The following is a 27,416-nucleotide window of genomic DNA, read 5'->3' on the forward strand; positions in this document are numbered from 1 at the left end:
GATAAGGCACAGCCAACTCACTGCTGCTGGATAAGTGTTTGCATTTAGCTCTGACTTGGAAAGAAAAATAATGTTTGATAGTTCAGAGCCTTGATGAAGTGTGGCGGCTGCTGGGCAGTGTTGTGGGGGAGGGGCACTGTGGCAGGCTGGGTACTGTGGCTTCCTTCCTCGGTGTCTGCAGGGTCTGGCCCTGGAGAACTGTGAGGGTCCCATGCTGCCTTCCACCTCTGCTCACCAGCATCCTCTAGAAACAGGAGCAGGTGCCTCTTCTGAGGACTGGAGGTGGGATTGAGGCTGGATGTGCTGACACCAGGCAAACCAGAGAGTCTGGGCTGAAGAACGTGGATTTTCTCTGAAAGCTCTATTTCGTCAAAGGTCTTTTGGGGGTTCTCTTTTCCTTTAATTTTCTTTGTAATTTTTCATTTTGAAAAGTTCCAGCTCATTGTTTTATAAACTAAGGGTCTGGGGAGAGAGAGAACTATCTGAGAGACCAGGCTGGTGATGTGTGTGTGTGTGTATGTGTGTGTGTGTGAGAGAGAGAGAGAGATGGCGTGTGTGTGTGTGTGTGTGTGTGTGTGTGTGTGTGTGTGTGTAAGACAGAACTTCTCACCTACCTATGTTGAAGGATCTTTTTTTATTTCCAATCCATTGTGGAGTTATACTTCTATAAAATACAATAGAAACGAATCACTAAAACAAATTAAAGGAGATATACAAAACATAATCGCTAATTTTTGTGATTATATTCAACATGAGTACTCCATCAGATTGCTTAAAGGTTCCAAAATTCTTGTGTACAACTGCCCTGTCATCTCACCTGGCCTGGTAAATCCCCTTCACAGGCAGCCTCCAGTCCATGGACCAGGCACTGGGTGCCGTGGGTGGGGCAGGGAGGAGGGAGGTATGAAAGCTCAGGAAGGAAGTGGTCTGTGGGGTCGACTTGGGGCCGGCTCCTTCCTGGTCCCCCATCCTTAGTGTTCTTTTCATGAGCTGTCTTGTCTATGTTTTGACCATTTAGAAAGGGGTGATTCATTTACACAGGGAGGGTGTGGCTAGGATTTAGGGTCTGGGGGTGCTTCCTGATTGACCCGTGAGGACCCCGTGCTTCTAGATGGTGTGCGTCTCTCAGATGTCCTGGCAGAACCAAGAAGGCAAAGGGGAGGGGGCCCTGGAGTATTCTGGCTGTGGACCGGACTGATGATGAGAGAGAATGGGAGGACGAGGAAGAAGGGTTGGGGTGGGAGGAGGGAAGGGAGAAAAAGGAGCAGAAGAGAAGTGAGAAAAAAAGGCCAGCGTGGGTTTCATAATCTGCAGTCTTTACCCAGAGCTGAACCACAGGCAATTAAGCTCCCAAAGGCAAGGAGTGATTCACTTGAAGTATTCATCTGGGAGGTAGACCAGACTTTTAAAACTTGAATGTACGTACAAATCACCTGGAGATCTTATTGAAATGCAGCTTCTGATTCAGTAGGTCTGGGTGTCTGCATTTCTGACAAGCTCAAGGGGAAATGCTTGCAGTTTGCAGCTCAGGGACGGGGAGGGGGCAGTTGGTGGCAGGAGTTCTCTGAACGCAGACTTCTTGCTAAGGGGCGGGGTGGGGGGCGTCCAGAGACCTCACCTCTGTGATTTCAGGACAGGGGCCTGTGAAGCTGGGCCAGAGCCTCACAGGAGCAAATATATAACTAAGCTTTCACTGACCATTCTGGCTGTGGACTCCCCCCTCTCATCACCTGGTCCGCAGGGAGTCCATTCTTGAACATACCAGACCAGACTATCAGGCAGTACAAATGATCACTACCGATGAACAACAGGAAACAGACTGATAACACCTTTATTAACAGATAGATTCTCCAATCATGTATCTTTTAAAACATGTAAGGGGTTCTGGCTTCTGGGCTCAGGAGCAGGAGGACCCACAGAAGGGGTCCTGGCTTTCTGGGGAGTGCTGGAGGCTGCAGCTGGATGGGCATGCATTGAGGGACTTCATCACTAGCAGAGGCCCTCCTCACTGTCACCAGTGGCATCTTTGTGGCTTTTGCTTCTTCTATTCAGTCCCTTGGCTGGAACCTCATGGGGCTGCAGGTTCTCACCTCGGCGTAGATGACAGAAACGTCCTGTGGGTGAGTCGGGCCAGGGTGAGGAAGCAGATATCACACAGAGGTTAAGAAAAGAGCAAGAGTCCCAACTCACCTTTTTCTTCTGGGCTGGCTTGGCAGGCTTGGCTGTGGGGGGCAAGCAGGATACACAGGTTAGGGTGTTGGGCTCATGGGGTGTCTCCCTCCCATCTCCTAGCTGGCATCTTTCTCTAGGGAGCATGGGCCAGGGCCGGTGGCAGGGCTGCTCCCCTCTTTATTTTTTTCTTTTTTTTTTTTTGGTCTTTTGTGTTTTTAGGGCCACACCTGTGGCATATGGAGGTTCCCAGGTTAGGGGTCTACTTGGAGCTGCAGCTGCTGTCTTACACCCCAGCTCAAGGCAACGCCGGATTGTTAATCCACTGAGCAAGGCCAGGGATCGAACCCGAAACCTTATGGTTCCTAGTTGGATTCAGCTGCGCCACAACAGGAACTCCCCCTCCCTTTACTTCTCAGGATCCCTCACCCTCAATCTGAAAACAGGTGGGCCTGGAAATCAGGAGATACCAGCTACATGACCTGAAGCCCATCACTTGCTCCAAGTCTTGGCTGCTTCCACCAGGAAAGGGGGGTGGTGGTGACAGCGACCGCCTTACAGGATTACAGTGAGAAGCGAGGTGTCCAAGATACTTTGAGAACATCTACTCCATTAGACACCTACTCTATTGCATCAGGCAACATTTTCTTTCCTATCTTTTTATTAAGGCTGCACCCACGGCATATGGAGGCTCCCAGGCTAGGGGTCGAATCGGAGCTGTAGCTGCCAGCCTACACCACAGCCACAGCAATACCAGATCCAAGCCAGACCTACACCCAGCTCATGGCAATGCTGGATCCTTAACCCACTGAGCGAGGCCAGGAATCGGACCTGCATCCTCATGGATACAAGTCAGATTTGTTCCTGTTGACCCATGACGGGAACTCATGCATCAGGCAACATTTTAGGTGTGAGAATTACATATCTAATGTATCCAGCTTAGCTCTAACAGACATATGATTCTATCTATCTCATCTCACATCAGTCTTGCCAAGTACGGGTCCTTGATTCCCTCTCACATTGGGATGAGAAAACCCAGTGATGAATAACTCTCCGTAGCCAATTCCACAAGAAATGGAACCATGGGCAGATAATGAATCTTTGCAAACATGAAACATTCTTCCAATGGTAACAGAACCCGTATTCCTTTTCCTGTGCATCTTGGAACATCACGGCTCTTCTTCTTTGGGTTTCAGGTCCCTGCACCCCCCACCAGGAAAAGCCAGCTCAGAGCCTGTGTTGGGAGCAGGTCGCTTCCCACCCAACTGCTGCCCCGAATCCTGCCTTCACCTTTGCTGTCTGCTAGGACTAAAAGGATCACGTTTTCTTATTTTCCTTAATGTGCTAATGAAAACCACATAGTCTGAGGTTGCCTTCTTTTTTTCCTTCTTATGTTTGGTCCTCACTGTGACTCTTTTCAGGAAGGAACTTTGCCCATGCGTGCTTTTCTACCTGCCTGGCAATGCTTTGGGCAGCACATGATCAGGTCCTGGGTACCCTGGGACATGCCCTGAGTCCAGGAGACTCCTTGGCCGTCCACCTTCCCTAGTACCCTTTATGGGAAGGAGCAGAGCTCCTAAGCTGATTCAAACCCATTTTACAGACCAGAAATTGAAACCTTAGACGGGGAAGACATAAAAGCAAGCTCTCTGTTTTTGAACATACCAATCTTTAAGGTTTCTAGGACTTAGGTTCTATTCCTAGCAATTTATAATAATCTTACAAAGTAGGCCTTATTGAAACTTTATGTATTAGGTTAGGCTCACTTGCCCAGTCACACAGTGGGTATATAAAGTCAAGTTTTGAACTCAATTCTGACTCAGAAACCCACACTCTTCCCACAACTCCACATTGCCTAAGAGAGAGGACTACCCCATCCCCTGCCTGTCATCCTGACTCTGGGATCTGTAGTCAGGATTCATGGTCTTTCTAACTCTCTCTTACAGCTGGGATTTTCCTAGTATTTCTCCTTGACCACCAGCCAAGACAACAGAAAGGGTCTCTTCCTACCCCTGGACCTGGTGCCCTGCCTCAGCAAGCACCCTAGTTAGAGCTTGAGCCAGTCTCTAACTTCTCTTAATTAATTAATTTATTTTTTTTTAGGGCCGCACCTTTGTCATATGCAAGTTGCCAGGCTCGGGGTCGAATTGGATTGTCCTATTTAGACTTAGACTCAGGCAAAGACAAACTGTATCATTCTTTTTCCTTGTTTCTTCACAATGGTTCAAAAAAAAAACCAAAACCCTCTCTAGTTGGGATGGTAACAATAGAGGGTGATGATGGCAACAGTAGAGGTGTGGGGGGATCATGCTGAGGGTGGTAATTATGGTGGACGTAGTGGTGTTTGTGGTGGTGGTGGTAGTGAAGGAGGTGCTGACGGTGGTGAGGGCAGTGACAGTGGTCAGGGTGATGATGATCTGGGCGATGATGATGGTCAGGGTGATAACAGTGGTCAGGATGATGATGCTGGTCAGGGTGATGGTTGTGGTCAGGGTGATGGTGGTCAGGGTGATGGTGGTCAGGGTGATGCTGGTGGTCAGGGTGATGATGATCTGGGCGATGATGATGGTCAGGGTGATAACAGTGGTCAGGATGATGATGCTGGTCAGGGTGATGGTTGTGGTCAGGGTGATGCTGGTCAGGGTGATGATGGTGGGCAAGGTGATGATGGTGGTCAAGGTAATGACAATAGGATGATGATGCTGGTCAGGGTGATAATGCCAGTAGTGATACCTTACCCCCAGTTCCAAACTTCCCCTTTATGTTACCAAAGATATCAAGTTTGGCCCAAGATCACTCACCATCATTCTCATTTGGGGTTGTATATACCTCAGAGTAGATAATCCCGTCATCATTCTCATTCTGGCAATGAACTGAAAGAAGGAATGCAGCTTGAATAGAACCCACCTGCCCTCCCACCTCAAGACCTAAATATCCTGAAGACACATGTGGAGGGAAGCCAATCAGAGGCTCTGTTTTGGGGAGAACTGGCAAAGGTAGGTGGTTATTAATATAGGATATCCATCTTGGCAGGAGGTGTCTGCCCCCTGAAGCAGGTTCTAGCAGCTTCCTCAGCCCCCATATTGTTTAAACTAGAGCTTGGCAAGCCTTTTCTATAAAAAGACAGTGACTACCTGTGCAAACACCCAGCTCTGTAGTGTGAAAGCAGCCGTGCATGATACATCCATAGTGTTCTTTACGAAAATACTTGGTTGGCCAGATTTGGCCCATGGGACTTGATCTAAACCTCCTTCCTGGAAGCCAGACTCCCTTCCTGCCTCCTTCTCCCACCACCAGCTCCACGCACTCGCTCCTCTAGCGCTTCCCAGAAGCCATCTGCCTCCTTCCCCAGATGACTCTGACTCCTGAGACTTCCATGAGCCCTTCCTTCTTCCAACTTCCCTTAAGAGGCCCTTTTTTGCCTTTATGGACTCACCCTGGTCCTGCTGCAAGTCCTTACAATTGATGTTCAGCAGGTGCTGCTCTCCACCTGCCTCTGGGGGCAGATCCTGAGGTGGAAGGGGCCCTAGGAGACGCAAAGGCACAATTCACTGAGCAGGTTGGATGGTGGGGACAGACAAGCTGAGACAAAGAAAGTCAGTTACCTTTTTAGATTGTATTAAAAATTGTTTTAATTAAATTAAAAAAAAGAATGTCAGTAGAGGCTGCTGGAGGTATGAGGCTGGTTTGTTAATGAGCGTTAATTCATAGATCTGGACATGGTTTATTTTTACGGGATATTTCCTTTGAAAAATAACCCAGAGGGTAGGATGGCTTCATGGGGGTCACAAATGGGGAGGAAGCAGGGTTGGAAAGGATGGTTCACACCTTTTTATCAAAAGGGCCCAGACCCACTAGTCAAGCTGCTTTTCAGAAGGAGGAAAAGCTAATGATTTTGACAGCACACCAAGTGTCAGAAACAAGGCCAGGGAATTCAAGTATAGTGTCTCCTTTATAGCAAAACTCCTAACCCAGGGACTGGCACAAAGGTGGATGTCAAAAAAGCCCCCCTTCCTGGTTCTTCCATGACTGATACTCTTCACAACCACCTTGCAAAGTCGATACTGTGATTTCCATTTTCTAGATGGGGTGACTTACGCTGGGAGAAGTGACCCCTCCGAGGGTCACTTTTCATAGGAAAAGTGGTGGAGACAGAATCTTAACCCAGTGCGTACGCTACTTCTCCCCTAACATATTGCCTCTGTGATAGCAGGTGTTTCCAGAACTTTAAAAATTAGCCTCTGGGCTAGAAATTGGGTCACAGGTGGATTTTAGAGCAACTGGTTTGTGCCCCATGTCCAAGAAATATTCATTAGCTCTAATAGCAAGAAAGCATCGGAGTCATCAGGTAGGACCTTTGTAAATAGCTCTTCCCATAAAACCAAGGGGGCATTTGTGGAGATTCAGAGAGGCCCCTGATTATTAAACATTCCCTGATGCTCATTTGTCACGGCTCTGTCTATGAGCCTTCATGCATGAAGAACACCATGAATTCGATGGAACTGGGTTTTATGGGAGGGGTGACAGTAGGAAGTGGAATGAACACTTTTAAACTAACAAAGCAGAACTTGTACACTTATGTTAAGTGCTACTTTGAAGTGGACTTCCGCATGACCTCATCTTAGTTCTAGTGACACCACCGTTGGTCAAAATATTTGGAAAATTGCCTTCAGACATACAGTCTGTGGAATACCTCCAGCGGTGGCATGTTTTTGTTTATTGAGGAATGGATATGCTCTACAGAAATGGGGAAGGGTCTTCTGGAGCTTGGCCTGGAGAAAGAAGCTGTGGTTCTGTGTTTCTCATGGAGCTATGGAATTGGGCCTGAAGGTGGTTTTGAGCTCCTGAGATTCTGAGATGACAGAACCACCACCAGGAGTCTTATTTTCCCAAGACACAGGCTTCTTAATGAAATGGAACCCAGGTGCTCCCAGGTTGGCAGTGGGAATGGGTGGAGAGGGAGAATCTCTGCATGAAAAGGGATGCTCCTTGGCTCCCCATGAAAGGCACCTTCCTCTTGAAGATCTTTCACCAGTGACTGCTCCTCCACCGTCTTGTCTGGGGCTGGGAGGGAAATGGCTGTGCTGTATTGCTTTGCCTTTAACGCTCTGACCCAGAGGTGAGTGGGGAGAAACACCTGTGTTGCCGAGGCCAGGCTGGACCATTGGAAGGAGGCTCTACGACAGGTGCAGGGATGGTACAACTCACGGTCTCCAGTTCATGGTCTCCTACTGCAGCTGCCTCCCCATCTAACTCCGTTTTTTTCCTACCACACAGGTGTACTTTAAAGCAACTCTGGCCTGCATGGAATCTAGACTCAAGACTAAAGGAAAGGCAAGATGGGAAGCTGGATGGACAGAGGCTGCTAAATTAAAAAGAGAGGAAGTTGGGAGTTCCTATTGGGGCTCAGTGGTAATGAACCCAACTTGTGTCCATGAGGTCATGGGTTTGATCCTTGGCCTGGCTCAGTGGGTTAAGGATCTGGTGTTTAGGTGTGGTATAGGTTGCAGTGTGGCTTTTATTTGACCCCTAGCCCGGGAACTTCCATACACCAAAGGTGTAGCCCTAAAAAAAATAAATAAATAAAGAGAAGAAGTTAGAGGCTGGCTCAAGCTCTAATTAGGGTGCTTGCTGAGGCAGGGGACCAGGTCCAGGGTTGGGAAGAGACCCTTTCTGGTGTTTTGGCTGGTGGTCAAGGAGAAATACTTGGACTGCAGGACTGGGTGGTCTTTCTCAAAGAGTGGTTTGGCTTAGCTCCCAGAAAAGGCAACACAAATTCCTTAAGGGAGGGAGCTGAGAACTTGAATAAGCAAATCCAGTTTTGGATGTCTATGAGAGCAATTACTTTTGCTCCTGGCAAGTGGAAAGTAAAAATGTTGCCTCTGGGGAGGAGGAAGAAGGTTGGTTTGAAGTTCTGTAGGTGGATTTGGAGTCCTAGGAATAATAGAACCAAAAAGCTTTGGCACTGGGAGCATTCCCTTCAACATGGCCCCAAGCAAATAAGGGTTAGAGTTGGAATAAATTTGTAGCCACCCAAGGTGATTGCTCTGGAAGCCAACATTCATGCTTAATTACCAAGACAGGAAGGAGAGTCTGGGAGTTCCCTGTTGGCCTAGTGGGTTAAGGATGGCCTTGTCACTGCTGCAGTGCAAGTTCAATCACTGGCCTGGGAATTTTCACAAGCTGCATGCTAGGCCAAACCAATAGATTACCTAGAAATGCCATTTATCTGATTATTTCCACTTCTTTCTCCCTAGAGAAGTCTCTCTATAGAATTTTTCTCAACTGAATTTTTTTTTCTTTTTAAGGCTGAGCCTGTGGCATATGGAAGTCCCAGGCTAGAGGTCAAAAAGGAGCTGCAACTTCAACCTATGCCACAGCCACAGCAGCACCGGATCCAAGCTGCATTTGTGAACTATGTCACAGCTTGTGGCAATGCTCAATCTTTAACCCACTGAGTGAGCGAGGCCAGGGGTCGAACCTACATCCTCATGGATGTTCGTCGGGAGTAATGGGATCAGTGGGAACTCCTCAACTTAATTTTAACTAAACTTTCACTGACCCTGATCAGAGGAATTAAAGAGTGGATAACAGGAGCAGAGGCAGCTTGGGAACCCACCAGAGGTGCTCAGACGAGAATGAGAATGTACTGAGCCTACTCTCAGTGCCAGGCTAATACATCAGGTATGACATCAGGGTGACTGTGTTAACTCAGACCTTACGACATCCCGAAAGGGAAACACTTAGTGAACCTTAGAGGGAACTGGCCCAAGGTCACCAAATTAGTAAATAGCAGACTGGGACCACACCAACCCCCAGTCCTCTTTACCACGCTTCCTTCCTAAGTGTTAACATCCACGGATGCTCACCCAGGGGACAGCACTGTACGAGAGCAGGTGTTTGTGAGCACACACGTGCACTGGAGTTCTTGTGCCTTCTTTCTCTTCTACTAAGCAGAACAGAACTCTGCTGACCTTAAAGAGAGAGTTGGAGGCCTGAGTTGGTTCCATCATATTTGCAGCCACAGACTCTATTTCCAACGTGAAAGGACACCAGCCTACATCTCTTTGGGCTTATAAGAATTCCTCTGTTTGTGCCCTTATTCATGCTCGGGGGACAGAACTGTGTTTGTGTGCATCTCTGGATGAATGGGTGTGTGAGATAGTGTGTCCATGTGTGTGAGTTCTGCCAGCTGTCAGTGTCCCCCCCCCCATGGGCCCCTTTGTGTGACACATGAAGAGAAGTCCCTCCCCCCGCCCCAATACACAGGAGAAGGAAGCAGCTGGTCCTGTCAGGCTCTGGCTTTCCGACGGCTGGGCTGTGTCTGCCATAGGGATTGAGCAACCAAGAAAGCCGAAAAGAGTTACTGACCAGTTTTTCTCCAGGGTCTGAAATACCCTAGAAGTGCAGCAGCAATGACCATCAGGCCAAGCAGGCTTGCAGGCAGCCACAGAACCAGCCCGTTGCTGCTGGTGGGGGCAGACAAGACCGGAAGACCTGGGGGGTGAGTAGGGGTGACCATGAGCACTCAGGATGAAATTCACAAATGTCCCCCAGACTGGCACAGGAGGGGCACAGTGGCTGGCATGAGCGGGACCACATGGTCTGGAGGAGCCATGCTCATGTAAATTCCGCATGGATCAAAGGATGTCCTCGGGGGAGGAGCAATGCCATGGATGACCATGTGGCTCCCCACTCTCCGTGGACGTCATTGTTTCCCCACCGGGTTGGCTGGACAGATACCCCAAGTAGGTCCATGCCCTGTTGGTCACCTAGTGCCTGTTCTGTGCCCAACACTGTGCCAGGCATGGCTGGAGGAACACAGAGGAGTGAGGTCTGGCCCTGGCAGCTTGCTGGGGCTCAGAGCCCAGTTGGGAACAAGACTTACCGTCCAGGGAGAGGGCCCCAGGTTTGCTTGTCTCTTTGGAGACACTGTTCTCAGCCTCACAGGAGTAGTTCCCAGCATCCCGCTCTGACGTCACCCGGAAGAGGAGGGAGGCGGCTCTTCCGCAGGGAGCCACGCGGTTCCCCAGCATCTCCCCGTTGAGGTAGAAGGAGTACAGGACCGGAGGGGAGCCACTCTGGGCCTCACAGAGGAGCTCCGCCACGTCCCCCACGGCGAGACCGGTGGGTCTCAGGGTGAGTAGCGGTTGGGACACGGGAGCTGTGGCAGCACATAGTCCAGCTGGAGCACCCAGCTCCTCCCTTCGGGACCCCTCCCAACATGTCGGGCACCCCACTGCCCCCTGCCCAGGCCCCTGGGGTGTGTCCCCTTTCCCCACTTACCCCTCACTCTGATCTCCAGCTGAGGGCTTCGTTTCCGGATCTGGCCACTCTCAGGGGCTGCTTCGCACCAGTAAAGGCCGGAGTCCCCTTCCTTGGCTGCTCGGATGTGGAGTTCTGGGTAGAGGACCCTGGTCTGGAGGGGGCGGCTATCCTTGTGGAAGGAGAAGCGGAGCCTCTGGGCTGGCCTCCGGTGGTGCAGCTTCGTCTGGCATTTCAGGGTCAACGGTATCCCCTCAAGGAGCTTGTTAGAGGGGGTGGCCCTCAGCACAGGAGGTGGGAACAGCTCTGGGGAGGGGCAGCCCAGGGCTCAGGAGGGGAGACCTGGACCATTAGGCCCCAGGAGGCCGAGGTCTGAGCTTCAGCACATCCCAGGCCTCGCCTCAGGCCCTGCCCAGCCCCCATGGGAAACTCTGTCACTGTCTCCCAGCGCCTGGCCTCTCATCTTACCCACCAGCTCTGAAATAACACCCACAGCCCCAAGTCCCTCTGCGGTTCCAGAAGGTCAGTGCCAGAAGGTCCTTAGAGGTCACCTGTCCCCAGAGAAGAAGGATCCTTCCCAGGGTCTCAAGGCGGGTGAACAGTAGGTCTGGATCTGGGCACTTCCTTGCCCCAGCCTGTATCTTCCACTCCTTTTCTAACTCCAGACATGCCCCTTGGGAGGTGTGGGGGTGGGGGTCGGGCATGTGGACAGGATCCTAGACATCTCAGGGCCTGAGGATGCAGTCTGAGAGATCCAGGGCAGCCAGAGAAAGGGGTACTGCTGAAGGCCTGCTGACCTCTGGAGAGCAGACCCCTGAGCAGCACCCAATCCCCCCTCCCCTCAAATGGAGACTCACCTTGGACCTGAACCATGACAGTCTTTGAAATCCCTGTGATCACATGGCGATTGTGTGTCATGTTCCCAGTGCAGTGGTACAGGCCACTGCTGTTCACTGTTGCTATCCCCATGGACAGAGTCTGGCTGTCCTCAGAGAGATGGAGAAATTTTCCATTCTTATAGAATTTCACCTGGGACAGTAATGTGTTATCCCTTCCTTGGCATTTCAGAGTCAGGCTGTTTCCTTCAAACATGGGATTTGGTCGGACTTGGAGGCTCAGCTGGCCTGAGACACAGGAACAGGGTCATCCTGGAGCTGCAGGGCATCAGTCCATTTTCTCCCTCCATCCCCAGCCTAATGCCTTTCCCATGGGGATAGAGGCTCCTGGACGGCAGCTTTGCAGCTGCCACTGTCCCCTGGTCCTTCATGCCAGACTAGGGCAGAGCCTCTGCTTTCCTCCACCCCCTTCCTCCCTCCTTCCTCTTCCCTTCTCTATTCTCCACCCCACTCCTCTCCTCTCCCTGTGTCTTCTCTCTCGCCTCCTTCCCTCCCACCCTCCTTGTCTCCCCCCCCTTTTTTTTCTGTCTTTTTAGGGCCACACCTGCAGCCTATGGAAGTTCCCAGACTAGGAATCCAATCAGAGCTGTAGCTGCTGGCTTACACCACAGCCACAGCAACGCCAGATCTAAGCCACTTCTGCAACCAACACCATAGCTCACGGCAATGCCAGAATCTTAACCCACTGAGCGAGGGCCAGGGATCAAACCCGAGCCCTCATGGGTATTAGTTGGGTTCGTTACCACTGAGCCATAAGTGGAATGCCTCTCCTTGTCTCCTTTTATGCTGCACTTTCCTCCACCACCTTGACAAGCTTGGGTCAAGTTGGGTTCCTTCCATCCATTGTTTGGCCTTGGTCCTCCTGATCCAGTTCTCACTCCCCCAGAATAGTTTATTTTTGCCCTGGTGACCCCGGTGCAGCTCTTTCTGCAGCATCCCTCTCTGGCATCACAGAACATGTCCCTGGAGATCAAGGTGTTCATAGACCAGGGAGTTCCTGTCGTGGCATAGTGGAAATGAATCCAACTAGGAACCATGAGGTTGTGGGTTCAATCCCTGGCCTCACTCAATGGGTTAAGGATCCAGCATGAGCTGTGGTGTAGGTCACAGATGCAGCTTGGATCTGGGGTTGCTGTGGCTATGGCGTAGGCCAGTGGCTACAGCTCCAATTTGACTCCTAGCCTGGGAATCTCCATATCCCGTGAGTGCAGCCCTAAAAAGACAAAAAAGACAAAAAAAAAAAAATCATAGACCAGAGTTTTCACCTATTTGACAGAAGCTCCATGGAGGTTGGTAGGACAGGACGGATTACAGGGCAAGGGTGGCCTAGGGAAAAAGAAGCTAACCTACAGACAAAGGTACCTGCTTCTTTGAACATTAAAAGAGAGAGAAAGGCCCAGGACCTTGATGAATAGGGATTACAGGAGCTCCAGAGTGACACCAAGAGGAGGAGACAAAGGCCACTGCTACTCGTAAGGGACCTGGATAGAAGCCCAGAGCCATTTTTCTAGGACTTGCGTGCCCTATCATAATGCTCATCCTGAGATGGTGGAGTCCTGAGTTTCTCCTCTTCCTGGCCATTAGTGAAGACTCCTGAGGAAGAGGCCCAGTCTTGTGCTGCTCTGAAGATGTTTGGGGTAGACCCAGTGGCCCTGTCTTGTCCCTATCTGTTAATTTTTGACCCAGAGGCACACTTGGAGATGAAAAGATACAGATAAGACTCACCAGTTTTCCCAACACAGGGAACTGCAAGAGAACAAAGAGCTAGAATTAGATTAAGTAGCAGAAAAAACTTTCTGACAAGGAGGCCTGTCACCCCATAAATGGATGCTAACATCCATTCAACCAATCAGCGACCCAGTCCTCTAAGTACCTAACCATATCAGCACCCTATCGCTCAGTCATCCAGCCCCTCAACCACCCAGCCATCCAGTTACCCAACTACCCAGGTACCCAACCACCCAGACATCCAGCTAATTAACCACCCAGCACCACCCAGTCACCCAGCCACCCTACCACCCAGCCACTCAATGTTTATGGTGGACCTACTGCCTGGAATCCTTTGCCCTATCTCAGTTCAAATGTTGCCTTCTTAGGTGTTGCTGGGGTCTCCCAGTCAAAAGAATTCTCCTCAGTCACCATCACAACGACCTACTGTATTTTCAGCACACAAATGATCACTATTTGAAATTAGCTCATTCATTAAATTATCTACTTGTTATCACCTGTTGCCCTCTGTCTCGAATGTAAGCTCCAGCAGGCACTCTGCTGCTATGCTGTCTGTATTTGTTCACTGCCGTATTGTCTATGGTGAGGGCCTGTGCCTGGACCATGGTCTGTGTTCAGGAAGCATATGTTGAAAAAAAACGCATGAAGGCTTTCCTTTTTGCACACTCAGGTGGGCAGGGAACAAAAAGTAGAAGACCTAGGACTTCTACTTACAGGATGAATGTGCCTGAGGGTCCTATTCACACAAACGAAGAACTGAGAAAAGATAGGATCTGATTCCCATGGTCCATCTGTCTCCAGAGCTTTGGGGAATAGAGTATGGAAGAGATCAGAGGAAGGAGGTGAGGTTTCCCAGGAGGAGTAATCATTAAGAGATTGTGGGATGGAGTTCCCGTCGTGGCTTAGTGGTTAGCAAACCCAACTAGCATCCATGAGAATGTAGATTTGATCCCTGGCCTTGTTCAGTGGGTTAAGGATCCAGCATTGCCATGAGCTGTGGTTGTAGGTCACAGATGTTGCTCAGGTGTGGTGTTGCTGTGGCTGTGGCATAGGCCAGTGGCTTTAGCTCAGATTGGACCCCTAGCCTAGGAACCTCCATATGCCACGAGTGCAGCCCTAAAAAGAAAAAAGACTAAAAAAAAAAGAAGGAAAAAGGAAAGGATTGTGGGACTTGGACAGGTAGCACAGATGGATGAGAGGACCATAACAGGCCAGTGCCTCACATACTGTGTTGTACCTTGTACGCACTGCACTATTGCGCTTTTAGGTGAATGACCATTTGAAGACACAAGGTGGCCAGGAAAGAGAGGTTACACTGCAAGAGGATGACAGATCAGGCTGGTATGATCAGTTCAAGGGATGGAGGACCCTAACCTGAGGGACACAGTTGGAAGATATAGAGCAGTAGAGAGTATTCTGGCCTTTGCGGCAAAGGGTAAGATGATGAATGGTGTAGGGCTGAGTACAGTCAGTTCAGCCAGTCCCTAGGCATTTACTTATGTCCTTCATTGCTGACGTTGTCCTAGGTGCTGTTCAGAACCCCAGGAAATGCAAGGGTGGCCTTGGGCGGGATGGATGAAGACCCCCTCAGCAGATGTTCACTCACAGGCCATCATTCTTGCTATCCGCATGGCCCAGGACACGTTCTCTATCTACTCAGCTTAGGGTCAGCTCAGCCTCAGGTTCTCAATGTGTGCAGAATGATGAGTCTCTTCCTTACCATCCCTCCATCTGTGCTCCTCCCATACCTCCACCTCTATCTCTGTGAACTTGGTGTAGAGAAAAGCATGCAGGCTTTGGAATCAGGCGACCTGGGCCAGACTCATGAATCCATCTCTTTCTGTGTGACTTTGGACAAGTTGCTCAAAGTTCAAGATTCTCCAGTCCCTGGTTTCGTCTATTTGATGGAAACGATCGTAGTCATTTTCCCCTTACAGAGCAGTTACAGAGATTAGATTGACCCACTGCCCGGGAAAGTGTTTACTACATTAACTGAAAGCAGAAAGAAAGCCTGACCTCAGAGTGACTAAGACCTTACTGAGTAGGGATGCCTCCCTTCCCTTTCTTCTCTACACTGGAAAATGATTTTGCAGCTATGAAGTGATGTGCAAAAGGATTGAGGGAACTGAAGCCTATAATGAGGGAGAAGGCATTCAGAGAGCATGGACACTTCAAATGAGCTCATGCCCCCAGATCCCGATGACCTACTGTCCAGGGCACTGCAAGGCCTTGGAGTTGCAATTGCAGAACTATTGTGCATGATCAAGACAGCTGCCAACTGGGGACAAATAGAGTGACACCTCCTTATCATGGTTCCTGTAAAGAGGAACCAAGGGGGCTATAGGCTGAAGATGAGGTGACAGTGTGATAGGAAGCCAAGGGCTATTTTCAAACTCAGTTGCACAATAGAGTTCCAAGTGATGGAGGCAGGGGCCACACTGAACACTGCACTGGTCAGGCCACTGTGGGAGGGAACAGACAGCCCAGTTTCCAGTCCACTGAAAAAGCCCATCAAGACCTAGCAGACCAGGACAACCAACAGAGTCTAGAGACCATCTCCTGTTAGAGGGCATTTATCTGAGAAAGATGAGACAGAGTAGGGATACACAGTGGCTTTCAAATACTTGACAAGCTAAGCTTAAAAGAAGGGAGAGATCCATTACTTTACAGGGCAGAAGTGGAACTAGTTCACAAAGTCAGATCAGAGAGGCAGGTTTCAGCTCAACAGGAGGGATTGTCTCATGGTCAAGCTCCACCACATTGGGATAAGCCACTTTGCCAAGTGGTGGCTCGTGCAGCTGGGAGGGTCGGGTGTCACGGATGCTGTGTGTATATAGAGGGGTGGGGGTAGGATTCCGGTACTCAGAGCGAAGCTGGCTAACACACAGCTCAGAAGAAGAATAAGGTTAACCTGCTCAACCTTAAACACATCTTTAGTGGACAGCCATGTCCCAGCAGGTTCAATGTCAGGACTCCTAGCCTTGTATCCCTAGGAGCCAATACTAGTAATAGGGACCATTTATTGTATGGCCTCTGCCCTGTCAGGAACTTTCCATGAATTTGACTTTCTAGTTTTGTTTTGGTTTGTTTTTAATGTATTGACATTTTCACTCATAAACATACAGTTTGCATATATAGGGAAAAACAGGTTCTGAGGACACAATAGAATACCAGAGACAGGCAAGCAATCAGAAAAAAGATCACCTCTAGAGGAAAACCATGGAATTGCATTCCATGCTGGTGTCTATGTAAACTCGCATAGGACAATGAAAGATCATACAGGATCACAGTTAATGTAGAAAATAAAACGTGGGTCATTCTCTCTCAATGGCAGGACTTTCTTCCATAAGCCAGATCTCATGTCCTAGTCTGGCTCACGCCCATGACATAAGGAAGTTCCTGGGCCAGGGATGGATTCCAAGGCTGCAGCTACAACCTGCATCACCGCTGCAGCAATGCCAGATCCTTAAGCCACTGCACTACAGCAGGAATTCCCTACTTTCTAGTTTTACGTGGTTTGAATCCAACTGCACCCAGACTAGAGGTAGTGAAGTAGAATGGAGACAGCACAGGATCTGACATCAAATAGACTTGCTCTTGTTAGTGGGGTAATTCTAGGCAAGTTTCTTAATGCCTTGGCACCTCAGTTTCCTTGGCTGTTTAATAGGGATAAGAAAAAAAAAAAAACTTGCCCTATAACATCCTGAAGGTTAGCTGAGAAAACGTACAGACTACAAGTTAGGTATTCAGTGTTTTTTGTTTTCTCGGCCTCTCTGGCCACATCTGAGAGGAAATAGCACCTGAGAGGAAATAGCAGTTCTACCCCCTTTTTTTTTTTTTTTTGTCTTTTTGCCTTTTCTGGGGCCACTCCCGCAGCACATGGAGGTTCTCAGGCTAGGAGTCTAATCGGAGCTATAGCCACCAGCCCACGCCAGAGCCACAGCAACACGGGATCCAAGCCTCATCTGTGACCTACACCACAGCTCATGGCAACACCAGATCCTTAACCCACTGAGCAAGGCCAGGGATTGAACCTGCAACCACATGGTTCCTAGTCAGATTCGTTAGCCACTGAGCCACGACAGGAACTCCAGCAGTTCTACCCTTAACGGTAACTCTGTTCCTACACATTTAGCTGTGGGGTCCATATCTTAGGCTGGTTTTATGGGGTCCGGAGCATCAGGTGTGACTCAGTCATGCATGGGCTCCCCTGCGCTGCCCACTGGTCAGCCAGCCACTGTCTGCCCTTCACTCTCTCTTTACTCTCCGCCATCCAGATCCTGAGTGACACACCAGGAAGCTCTGAGACTTTAGTCAACACCAAGGGCTACTCCCGTTAAAGGAAATGATTGGCCCTTGGGAACCTCCCCTCTGGAGGGTATCCAGGTGGGAGGCCATCCTGTCCCTGCTCTCACTGGGAGCACAGACCTTCTCACTTGTCCAAACAGCCATTCATAGAACACACAGGGCAACATGGTGATGTTGGGGGAGGAAGAGCCCCAAGTGGAAGAGGTATTTTCCTCCCAGGGGCAAAATTCCCACCGACTCTGTCCAGGAAGAGAGTATATTTAGGAATGGCTTTGCTTCTCTGGTTTAATGAAATCAAATAAACAAACAAACTCCTGGGACCATATTTAAAGCAAGTCAGCTCAGAAACCAGAAACTGAAGTGAAATAGATGCCCTAGCCTTTTTCCTATTAAGTGTAGCAGGTGACGACGGCTGAGGCTGAGTGGAGTCCAGGGGAGCCCAGTAATCACCACACCCCACAATCCCCTGCCGGGAAGCCACTCCCTTCAGTCACTGGCATGGGACCAGGTGAGCAGATCAAAGAGAGAGATACAGATTCAGAAGAATAGATTTGATCCCTTAAATCAGCATGGACCAGTTAGACTGAATCAGACCCCTCCCCCGCTCCCGCCCCAACAGAGGATATAGGCAGCAGAAGGATGGTCCATTGGAAGAGGGCTTTGGACACTCAGAGCATAAGCCTCTTGACCAGGTGAGAAGCCCAGTCATTGCCGACGGGTCCTAAGAAAAAGCTAAGGCTTCTTAAAACTCCTTGTAAAACCTCACTGTCCCTTGTTGAACAAACTGCACAGAACTGTTTTTTTTTCCCCCCATTTCCCTGATCTCTCTTCTGACACCCCCAGCAGCTCCCTTTCCTTCTATAATTTCATTTTCCTTTGGAAATAGGCTTGATGGATATTTCAATCTGATTTCACAGGGTAAAATTGTCGTTGGGCCTCAGAAGGTGATTTTCAACCTCCCTAAATTAGCTCTGACGTATCTAAGGGTGGCCCTTCCGAGGACCCAGGAAAATGAACAGGAAACACTGGGACTCCCCCACGACCCATCCCCACGGCTTCCATCCCCGTCTCTCTCAAGCACGCCCATGTGCACGCACCTGTCTCAAGCTCCAGCCATAAACCCACCTGAACCGGGAAAGGTAAAATCAGGAACATTGTGTCTCAGGAATGACTTACAGTCTTTGGTGCCCAGGAGGCAATGCTGGCGCTTGGTAACTTACCAAAGAGCAGTGCCACGGTCCAGAGCAGCATGGGGTCTGGCTTGGCGTGGAGGATGAAACACAGAGGAGATGGAAGGCAGGGTGAGGCTGGCAGGGAGAGCATCTAGGCCCAGGGGTGGGTGGGTGACCCCCTCTGACGTGAGTGGTGTTACCGCTCGATAATCTAAATACAGGAAGTGGGGAAGAAACTTTAAGATCTCAAATTGGTAGTTCTTCTTTGGTAGAGGGTGTGCTACATGAAAGATCTTTCTTGACCGTAAAGCATAAGGGGGTCAGCAACATCCCTGGCAAGCATGTTTGGACGTTCTCTCTCTGGTCTGAAAGAGCTCATGCTAGGAACTAGTGTGGGACATGGCTATGGAACGATCCAGAGACTGCCGGAATCTGCTTGGTCTCAGCATCGCTAGCCTGGAAGGAAGCACAGCGCTGGAAACACTAAGATCATCCACCCCCCACCCCAAGTGACCTTGACTTCTCCAAGTTCCCCTCTTTAAGGAGAAATGTGTCTGGACACTGCAGTGAGTTGGAGAAGTGGAATCTTAAACATGGTCCACAGGACCGTCAGCTCAGGAGTGAACCCCATTTATCGCGGGTTGATGAGATTGGGGTAGAATGGGGCTGGAGTTTCCGAACCTGAGGCTTTAAGATGGTCAGGTTATCATTTGGAGAACTACTCCTTACAAGATGTTATTACTTTCACTCAGCTATAAAAAAGAATGAAATAATTAACCATGTGCAGCAACATGGATGGATCTGGAGATGATCACACTAAGTGAAGTCAGAGAAAGACAAATATCACATGATATCACTTATATGTGGAATTTAAAAATAATGATACACTGAAATGATTTATGAATCAGAAACAGATTCACAGACATAGATAACAAACATGTTACTGAAGGGGAAAGATGGGGGAGATGGATAAATTAGGAGGTTGGGATTAACTAATATACATTAATAGATATAAAACAGATAACCAACAAAAACCCACTGTATAGCACAGGAGACTCTACTCAATGTTTTGTAATAACCTATAAGGTTATTATAGAGATATATAAGACTATATATCTCTCTATATATGTATCTATCTATTTATATATATATATCTACTATAGCAGGTATATATACAAGACTATATATATATGAATATATATCTATATATGTCTTCTATATCTACTAGATATATAAATGAATATATATCTGAATCACTTTGATGTACATTGAAATTAACACAACACTGTAAATCGGCTATATTTAAAAAAAAAAAAGACACCATTAAGAGAGTGAATAGGCAAGCCACAGAATATTTTCAATACATACGGCTGGCTAAAGATTCATATGCAGAGTATAAGAATTTCTACCAGTCAATAAGAAAAGGATAGACAACCCACTAGAAAAATGGGCAATATTCTGAATAGGTACTTTACAAAAGCAGATATCTAAGCACCCAATAAACACAGAAGAAGGAACTTGACTTATAAATCACCATAGAAATGCAAATTTAAATGGCAACTGTGCAATAGAGATTCTCATACTAAGTGAAATAAGTTGGAAAGAGGACAAATACCATATGATATCACTTAAACGTGGAATCTAAAATATGACGCAAATGAACCTATCTAAGAAACAGAAGCAGACTCACAGACATGGAGAACAGCCTTGTGGTTGCCAAGAGGGAGGGAGGGTGTGGGGGAGGGATGGAGTGGGAGCTTAGGGTTGATAGATGCAAACTATTATATATGGAAGGGATAAACAACAAGGTCCTACTGTGTAGCAAAGTCTCTCTGTATTTTCAACGTCCTATGATAAACCATAATGGAAAAGAACATTTAAAGAGTATATGTATGTGTGTGTATGTATGTATATATATAACAGAATCACGTTGCAGATATTAACACAACATTGTAAGTCAACTATACTTCAATTAAAAAAAAAATTGCAATGGGCGTTCCCGTTGTGGTGCAGCAGAAACGAATCCGACTAGGAACCATGAGGTTGTGGGTTCGATCCCTGGCCTTCTTCAGTAGATTAAGGATCTGGCATTGCCATGATCTCTGGTGTAGGTCACAATGCAGCTCGGATCCCATATTGCTGTGGCTCTGGTGTAGGCCGGCAGCTATAGCTCCAATTCGATCCCTAGCCTGAGAACCTCCATATACCGCAAGAGCGGCCCGCAAAAAGCAAAAAAAAAAAAAAAAAAAAAAAAAAAGGCAATGAGATGCCACTACACCCCCCATAAGAATGGCCAAAACTGTAGACAACCCAGTTGCTGGTGAAGCAACTAGAATTTCTGTATACTTCCAGAGGGAATATAAATTGGTCAATCACTTTGGAAAACTGTGGCAAAAGCTACTAAAGCTGAACATACGGCTGCCTGATGACCCAGCATTTTCACTCCTAGATTCCAAAAGACACGTGCAAGAATGTTCATAGCAGCACCACCTGTAACAGATAAAAAACCAGAAGCTACTGGTCTCCCAACAGAGAAGGAAGCCCCTCATCCGCCCACCCCCATCCTCTGAGGACTGAACATGTGAATTTAAGATGAAGCATGGAGAGCTGGGCAAAATACCAGAAAGCACTTTCTGACAGTAAGGTTGTTCCCGGAAGTCTTTAGGGGAGAAGTTTCATATGGTCGGGAAAGAATTTGCAGTGCTTACTGCCAAAGGCAGGAACCGAGAGGGTGAAGTTTCTAAGTTTTCTTGCCTGAGATTCTGTTTCAGTGGAAGTGGTGATTCTCTTGAGACTTGGATGATGGGGAGAGAGGTAAAAGGAGTGAGGAAGTAAAGTAGGAACTGAATAGCTTGCTGGTTCACCTCAAGGTGTTAACATTTATCCATTTTCCTCTATTGTTCTTTTTCCAACAGATCTCTGGGCTTGAGTTGCCTTGAACCTTGCTCAGCTGCAGGTCTAGATGGTGAGGTGACTCTGCAGGGCTTCAGCTAAGGCAGGAGACAGGGCAACCACAAATGGTCTAGCTTGCAAGCTTGAGGGTTTTTTGTTTTTTAGCTTTTTGCTTTTTAGCATCACACTGGCGGCATACGGAGGTTCCCAGGCTAGGGGTTGAAACAGCTACAGCTGCCAGCCTACACCACAGCCCACAGCAACACAGGATTGAGCTGTGTCTTTGACCTACACCACAGCAACACTGGATTCTCAACCCGCTGATTGAGGCCAGGGATTGAACCCCAAACTTCGTGGTTACTAGTCAGATTCGTTTCCGCTGTGCCACAACGGGCACTCCCACTTGAGGCTTTTTGCAGGCAGAGCCCTTGAAGCCTTGCCCCCTGGCTGCTGCTACTTTCACTGGGTTCCAGCAACCTGAGGGAGACTCCCCTACGTCTCACTCTACCCCTGCAGAATGACGCTTTGCTGCGCCTTCAGAGGTGTTAGTGACACTGGGTCTCTGAGCTGAACTGGTGGCATACCTGTTTCTTGGGGATGAAGATCACCCCAGGGAAGCAGGGCTACTCCCAGTCTGAATTCTTCTGGGACCTAGGCTGACCCTGAATTAAGACTGGGTTGGAGGGGTAAGAATCAAAGCCCATAATACTAGTACTCTAAGGAAAATGAGGGGTGAAAAGGAGGTAGGGACTAAAGTGGGGGCTCTCATCCAGAAGGGGCCTGACACCCAGGGGCCCTCATTACTCAGGGTCACCTGGCAGGGGAGCGGGTGAGGGACGAGGGCTTCTGGGGGATGGGAAGATTCAGCCCCACTCCTAGGCGCTGAGAGGGGAGAGCCAGGCGGCCAGGATTAGGAGGCAGCTCGGGGCATGGAGACATCATGGTGGGTCCCAGGGCCAACCACCAGAGCTTGAATCCTTGTTCAGGATACTCATCTGTTAAGAACGTGTGTTTTTTGTTTTGTTTTTTTTGCCTTTTCTGGGGCTGCTCTCGCAGCATATGGAGGTTCCCAGGCTAGGGGTCTGTCTAATCAGAGCTGAAGCCACTGGCCTACGCCAGAGCCACAGCAACGCCAGATCTGAACTGCGTCTGCAACCTACACCACAGTTTAGGGCAACGATAGATCCTTAACCCACTGAGCAAGGTCAGGGATCAAACCCTCAACCTCATGGTTCCTAGTCGGATTTGTTAACCACTGCACTACGACCGGGAACTCCAAGAACTTGAGTTTTTAACCTCTCTGTACCTCGGAGTGCTTACCACTAAAATGAATAATTCTTACCACTAAATCAATAATCACGCCTGCACCATAGGGTTGTTAGGAAGGTTAAATGAGATTAAGCCGTCAGAAGGCCTAGGGGATGCTAACGGACAATGGCCTTCACCCCTTGGCCCTTGTCTTCAGTTCTTTTTTTTTTTTGTGTGTGTGTGTGTGTGTGTGTTTTTGTTGTTGTTGTTGTTGTTGTTGCTATTTCTTGGGCCGCTCCCGCTCTTGGGCCGCTCCCGCGGCATATGGAGGTTCCCAGGCTAGGGGTCGAATCGGAGCTGTAGCCTACGCCAGAGCCACAGCAACGCGGGATCCGAGCCGCGTCTGCAGATCCGAGCCGCGTCTGCAACCTACACCACAGGTCACGGCAACGCCGGATCGTTAACCCACTGAGCAAGGGCAGGGACCGAACTCGCAACCTCATGGTTCCTAGTCGGATTCGTTAACCACTGCGCCACGACGGGAACTCCCTTGTCTTCAGTTCTTACTAGCCACATGCAGCCACCTCAGGTGGCTAGGGAGGCTGAGGAAGTGAGATTTTAACTGCTTTAAGTTTTTCTTGATTTAAATTTAAATAGCTGCAGTGGCTAGCAGATGCCTTGTTGAATAGGCAGGCTTAGAATAACGCCTGGCAAGTGGCATGTGCTTGATGAAGATTAGCTATTGTTTCAAGGAAAAGAAAGGCTTTTCAAGGAAATGCCTCGGGCCATCAGAGCCTTCCTCTCAACCTTAGGTTTTAGGGGTAAGGCCCAGAGAGGTGAAGTAATCTGTGCAAAGGTACTCAGCCATAAAGCCTGCTGGGATTGGAGCCACACCACTCCCTGGGACTGGAGGCCCAAGGAAAGACTTGACATCATGTCTCTGTGTTAGAGTCAAAAGAGAGAACAAACGGAGGAAATTATCAAAACCCTAGAATTTAGGACAGGAGTCCACTGATGATGGAGCCAGACTGAGAATGAAGTTCTAGTCCTGACCTGCAGGGGGCAGACGATACCACGAGGCATTTGATCACCACCCTCTTTCCTTCTCCCTCCTTAGAAACCTGGAGAGAGCGTGGAGAGGCCAACAGGAAAGTTTGTTTCAGGTCTGCAGCGACCCCTTGTGGCTACATGGACAATTGCCCTAACAAAGGACTCCATACTAAAACATCATTCTCCATCCATCCATCCATCCATCCATCAGATTTTTTTATTTTTCAGCTCTTGATCAATCCCCAGCCCATCCTTGCCTCTAGGAGCTCAGGAGGAGACAGGCAGATATTCAGTGCAGTCTCTGTGCTTCTTAAAGCATTTTTCCATTATCCTGTTTCATCACATTGTATTCAATTTGTTTTATTGTCTTTCTCCAGCTCCAGTCTGTGATCTCCCCAAAGCCAAGGGCCAAGTCTAATCATCATGGTGTCTCCAGGCTTAGCAGCGTAAGAGCTTCAAGATACACCCAAGTGGAATTGTTAGAAGTTTTGGAGTCAGAGTTGAGTTCTAATTCTGGTTCTGCTGCTTGCTATGTGGGCAAGGAGGCTGGGGAGGATGGCTTAATCTCACTAAGCTTAGGCATTAAGTCTCCGTGATGGTAATAACGACGTTGGTTTCTAGAATTGTGGAGAGGACTGCACTTATGCACACATGATATTTTGTACACTCATCCCTCCGCCTGAAATTGAGTCCACGGGTACATCTTCTTAGGCGCCTTGTACCAGCAATGCTCTCTGAACCTTTCTTTCCCACGAGTTCAGTCATGGTGTCTTTTTTTTTTTTAAGGTTTTTATTTTTTCTATCATAGTTGATTTACATTGTTCTGTCAATTTCTGCTGTAGAGCAAAGTGACTCGGTCATATATACATATATATACACACACACACACAATCTTTTTCTCACATTATCCTCCATCACGTTCCATCACAAGTAATTAGATATGGTTTCCTGTGCTAAACAGCAGGATCTCATTGCTTATCCACTCCAAATGCAATAGTTTGCATCTACTAACCCCAAACTCCCCGTCCATCCCACTCCCTCTCCCTCCCCCACTCCCCCTTGGCAACCATAAGTCTGTTCTCCATGTCCATGAGTTTGTTTCTTTTCAGTAGACAGGTTCATTTGCGGTCATGCCCTCTTGACCGGATTGTTTCCACAGATGCTTCTGAAAGATGCTTAAGTCTCTTTCATCTTCAAACCAAACCAAACCACTTCAGCTTCCACAAATGCCCTTCACAATCACTCTCTTTCAAATGGTGGAATATGACGGCCCTTTCCAGCCGGAGTTCTGAGGCTCACTGATGTGTCTCAAATGGTTGTAGGCATTATAAGATATTGATCTTCACAGCCCTCAGGGCAGCTGGGTGGGGCCACACTTCCAGTGGGGAGCAGCTACCTAGTGTGCCATGTAAATAAAACTTGCTCACTTACCCAGTGTGCCATGTAAATAACACGTTCTATATGCGCCACAAAGCCAAAGTGTTTGGGAGGCACTGACGTGCATTCTTCCGTCTCCGTCTTCATTCTTCTTAACCTGCTCTAGTTTGACTCCAGCCTCCTTCCTGTCTCCAGCGCATCCAACGGACGGGTTTTTGTCCACGTTCTGTTTGATTTCAGGCTCACGTCGTTACTGCTGATTCCTCCCTCCTTCCCTACACGCTGGGTCACCAGGACACCTCTCCTGATGCAGCCTCTGCTCCCTCCTTTAGTGTCTTTGAAGAAGTTTTTCCAACCCCAGTCCAGGGCCCGTTTCTCTTTTCACTCTCGGCATCTCTTGCTAAGTACTCCTGTCTGTGCCTGTGGTTCAAACGATCACTTCTAATGCCATGGCTCCCAGATTTGTCTTGCTGTCCCAAGCCATGACCTTGCATTTAAGACAGGAAACGGCTCACTGAGAGCTCCACCTGGAGGTCTCAGACGTTTCTTAGCTCCTCCTGTTGAGACTGAACCCAGCCTCTGCCTTCTAACCCGGTCCTCTTCTGGTGTTCCCTGGGTTCACTGGCAGTGCCACTCACCTTCCAGCTGTGCAAGTCACAAACCTGGGTGTCATGATTGTGATTTGCGCCAAAGGGCAAAGTAGCCCAGCAAACATGTTGGCATATTTCACCATGACCCTTGTGAGTAACAGATGTCGTGTATGTGTGCGTGCCCACGTGCTTTGTATTTCAGTTGTTTACAGGTTCCCCAAGGTCAGCCTGCCCCAGTCCCGGTCATGTCTCATAGATTTCAATGTATATAACCATTCCTAAGGGAGCTCTTTCCTGACCGCTGCCCCCCACCCCCGGCTGGCTCAGGGGCACCGACATCTGTCTCAGCACTTAGCACATCCACCTGGCACTGCAATCGCCTCGTGTGTGCATCCCCCCCATAGGACTGCAAGCTCTCCGAGGGCATGGGGCATGTTTGTCCTGCTCTTTGCTGTGCCTTCAGTGCCTGGTTCAACGAATACATGTAGGAATGGAGACTGAGATAAATACGTGGACTTTAGGGTAGATCTCCCTACCTAAGCTGCTCTGTTGATGCTGAGTTAGCCTAGTATCCAAATAATTCAGTACCTCTCTTCTTCCTTTCCCGGCAATGGGAGATCATTAATTTCTTTTGGCGGGGGGGGGGGGGGCCCTTGCATTGAATTATTGCCATTCCTTTGAAACACGACTCCACCCCGGAGCTTCCATCATGGCTCATCGGTAATGAACCTGCTTAATATCCTTGAGTACAGGGTTCAATCCCCGGCCTGCTCAGTGGGTTAAAGGAGTCAGCATTATCATTAGCTCTGGTGTAGTTCCCAGATATGGCGTGGACCCCAAGTTGCCATGGCTGTGGCTATGTAGGCAGGCAGCTGTGGCTGCGATTCATCCTCTAGCCTGGGAACCTCCATATGCTACAGTGCAGCCCTAAAAAGACAACCCCCGCAAACAAAAACAAAACCCTAAAAAGCCCCACCTCTATTTCCTTACTTTTAACTGTAAACATACACATTATTACTATACATGACCATGTATTTTCCTAAGCAGCAGGTTAACAAATTCTCAGTTGTGCTTTAGATAGGGCAGCCTTGACTAGAAGCCTGTGGTCACCCAAAGCAGCCTTAGAAATCAGGGAATGGCTCCAGAGAAGGAGCTGGAAACTGATGGAGGCATTCTTTCCTAGAGACTGAGGAAGAGGAGCATATATAATTAAAGCAATAAATTAGATTGGGGAGGGGGCTGTCTGTTTACCATTGTCAGACATAATCTATTTCATGCATTTACACAGAATGCATAAAATAGGTCAGATTTAATCTTTTTCAGTTTGCTTATTTTCTCCTCCGGTTCCCTGTGTAGACACAGAACCCAGAGGAAAACAGGAAGACTATAGACTTTGTGTTTAGAGAAGGTGGTTTGAAAGGATTCAGTGCACTGGACCCTGCGAGGTGGATGCCCAGGAGCAAAAAAAAACTAAAAAGAGGCAACGAGGTATCTGGGGAAGAGAACAGCCCTGGGTTAGAACCCCTGCTGGGCTGCATTCACTGTGCGGCTTGGATCTCACTCTCATTCCTCTCCCCACTGTGTTCATTCCCTCCACTCCTGCCATCGCGGAGTTCTCTCTCCACTGGGTTCTTTTCATCCACATATGGACATGCACAAAGATCACCCCAGAAAATACACTCGCCCTCTGCCTTCCCCATCCCTTTCAGTTCCCACCTATG

General features: G+C 48.6%; 1 protein-coding gene across 1 annotated transcript; it reads right to left on the bottom strand.

Moving 5' to 3' along the window:
* Positions 1,710–18,728, bottom strand: FCRL6 (Fc receptor like 6). The gene is made up of 11 exons (XM_021089590.1): positions 18,587–18,728; positions 13,056–13,076; positions 11,292–11,558; positions 10,456–10,740; positions 10,058–10,333; positions 9,541–9,666; positions 9,039–9,143; positions 5,606–5,695; positions 4,971–5,042; positions 2,191–2,222; positions 1,710–2,114 (listed from the first exon to the last, which is right to left on the bottom strand). Exons 1-11 carry the CDS (start codon positions 18,687–18,689, stop codon positions 2,049–2,051), a joined length of 1,443 nt encoding a protein of 480 aa, XP_020945249.1. The 5' UTR covers positions 18,690–18,728; the 3' UTR covers positions 1,710–2,048.

The sequence above is a fragment of the Sus scrofa genome, chromosome 4, assembly GCF_000003025.6.
Source record: "Sus scrofa isolate TJ Tabasco breed Duroc chromosome 4, Sscrofa11.1, whole genome shotgun sequence".
Classification (NCBI taxonomy): domain Eukaryota; kingdom Metazoa; phylum Chordata; class Mammalia; order Artiodactyla; family Suidae; genus Sus; species Sus scrofa.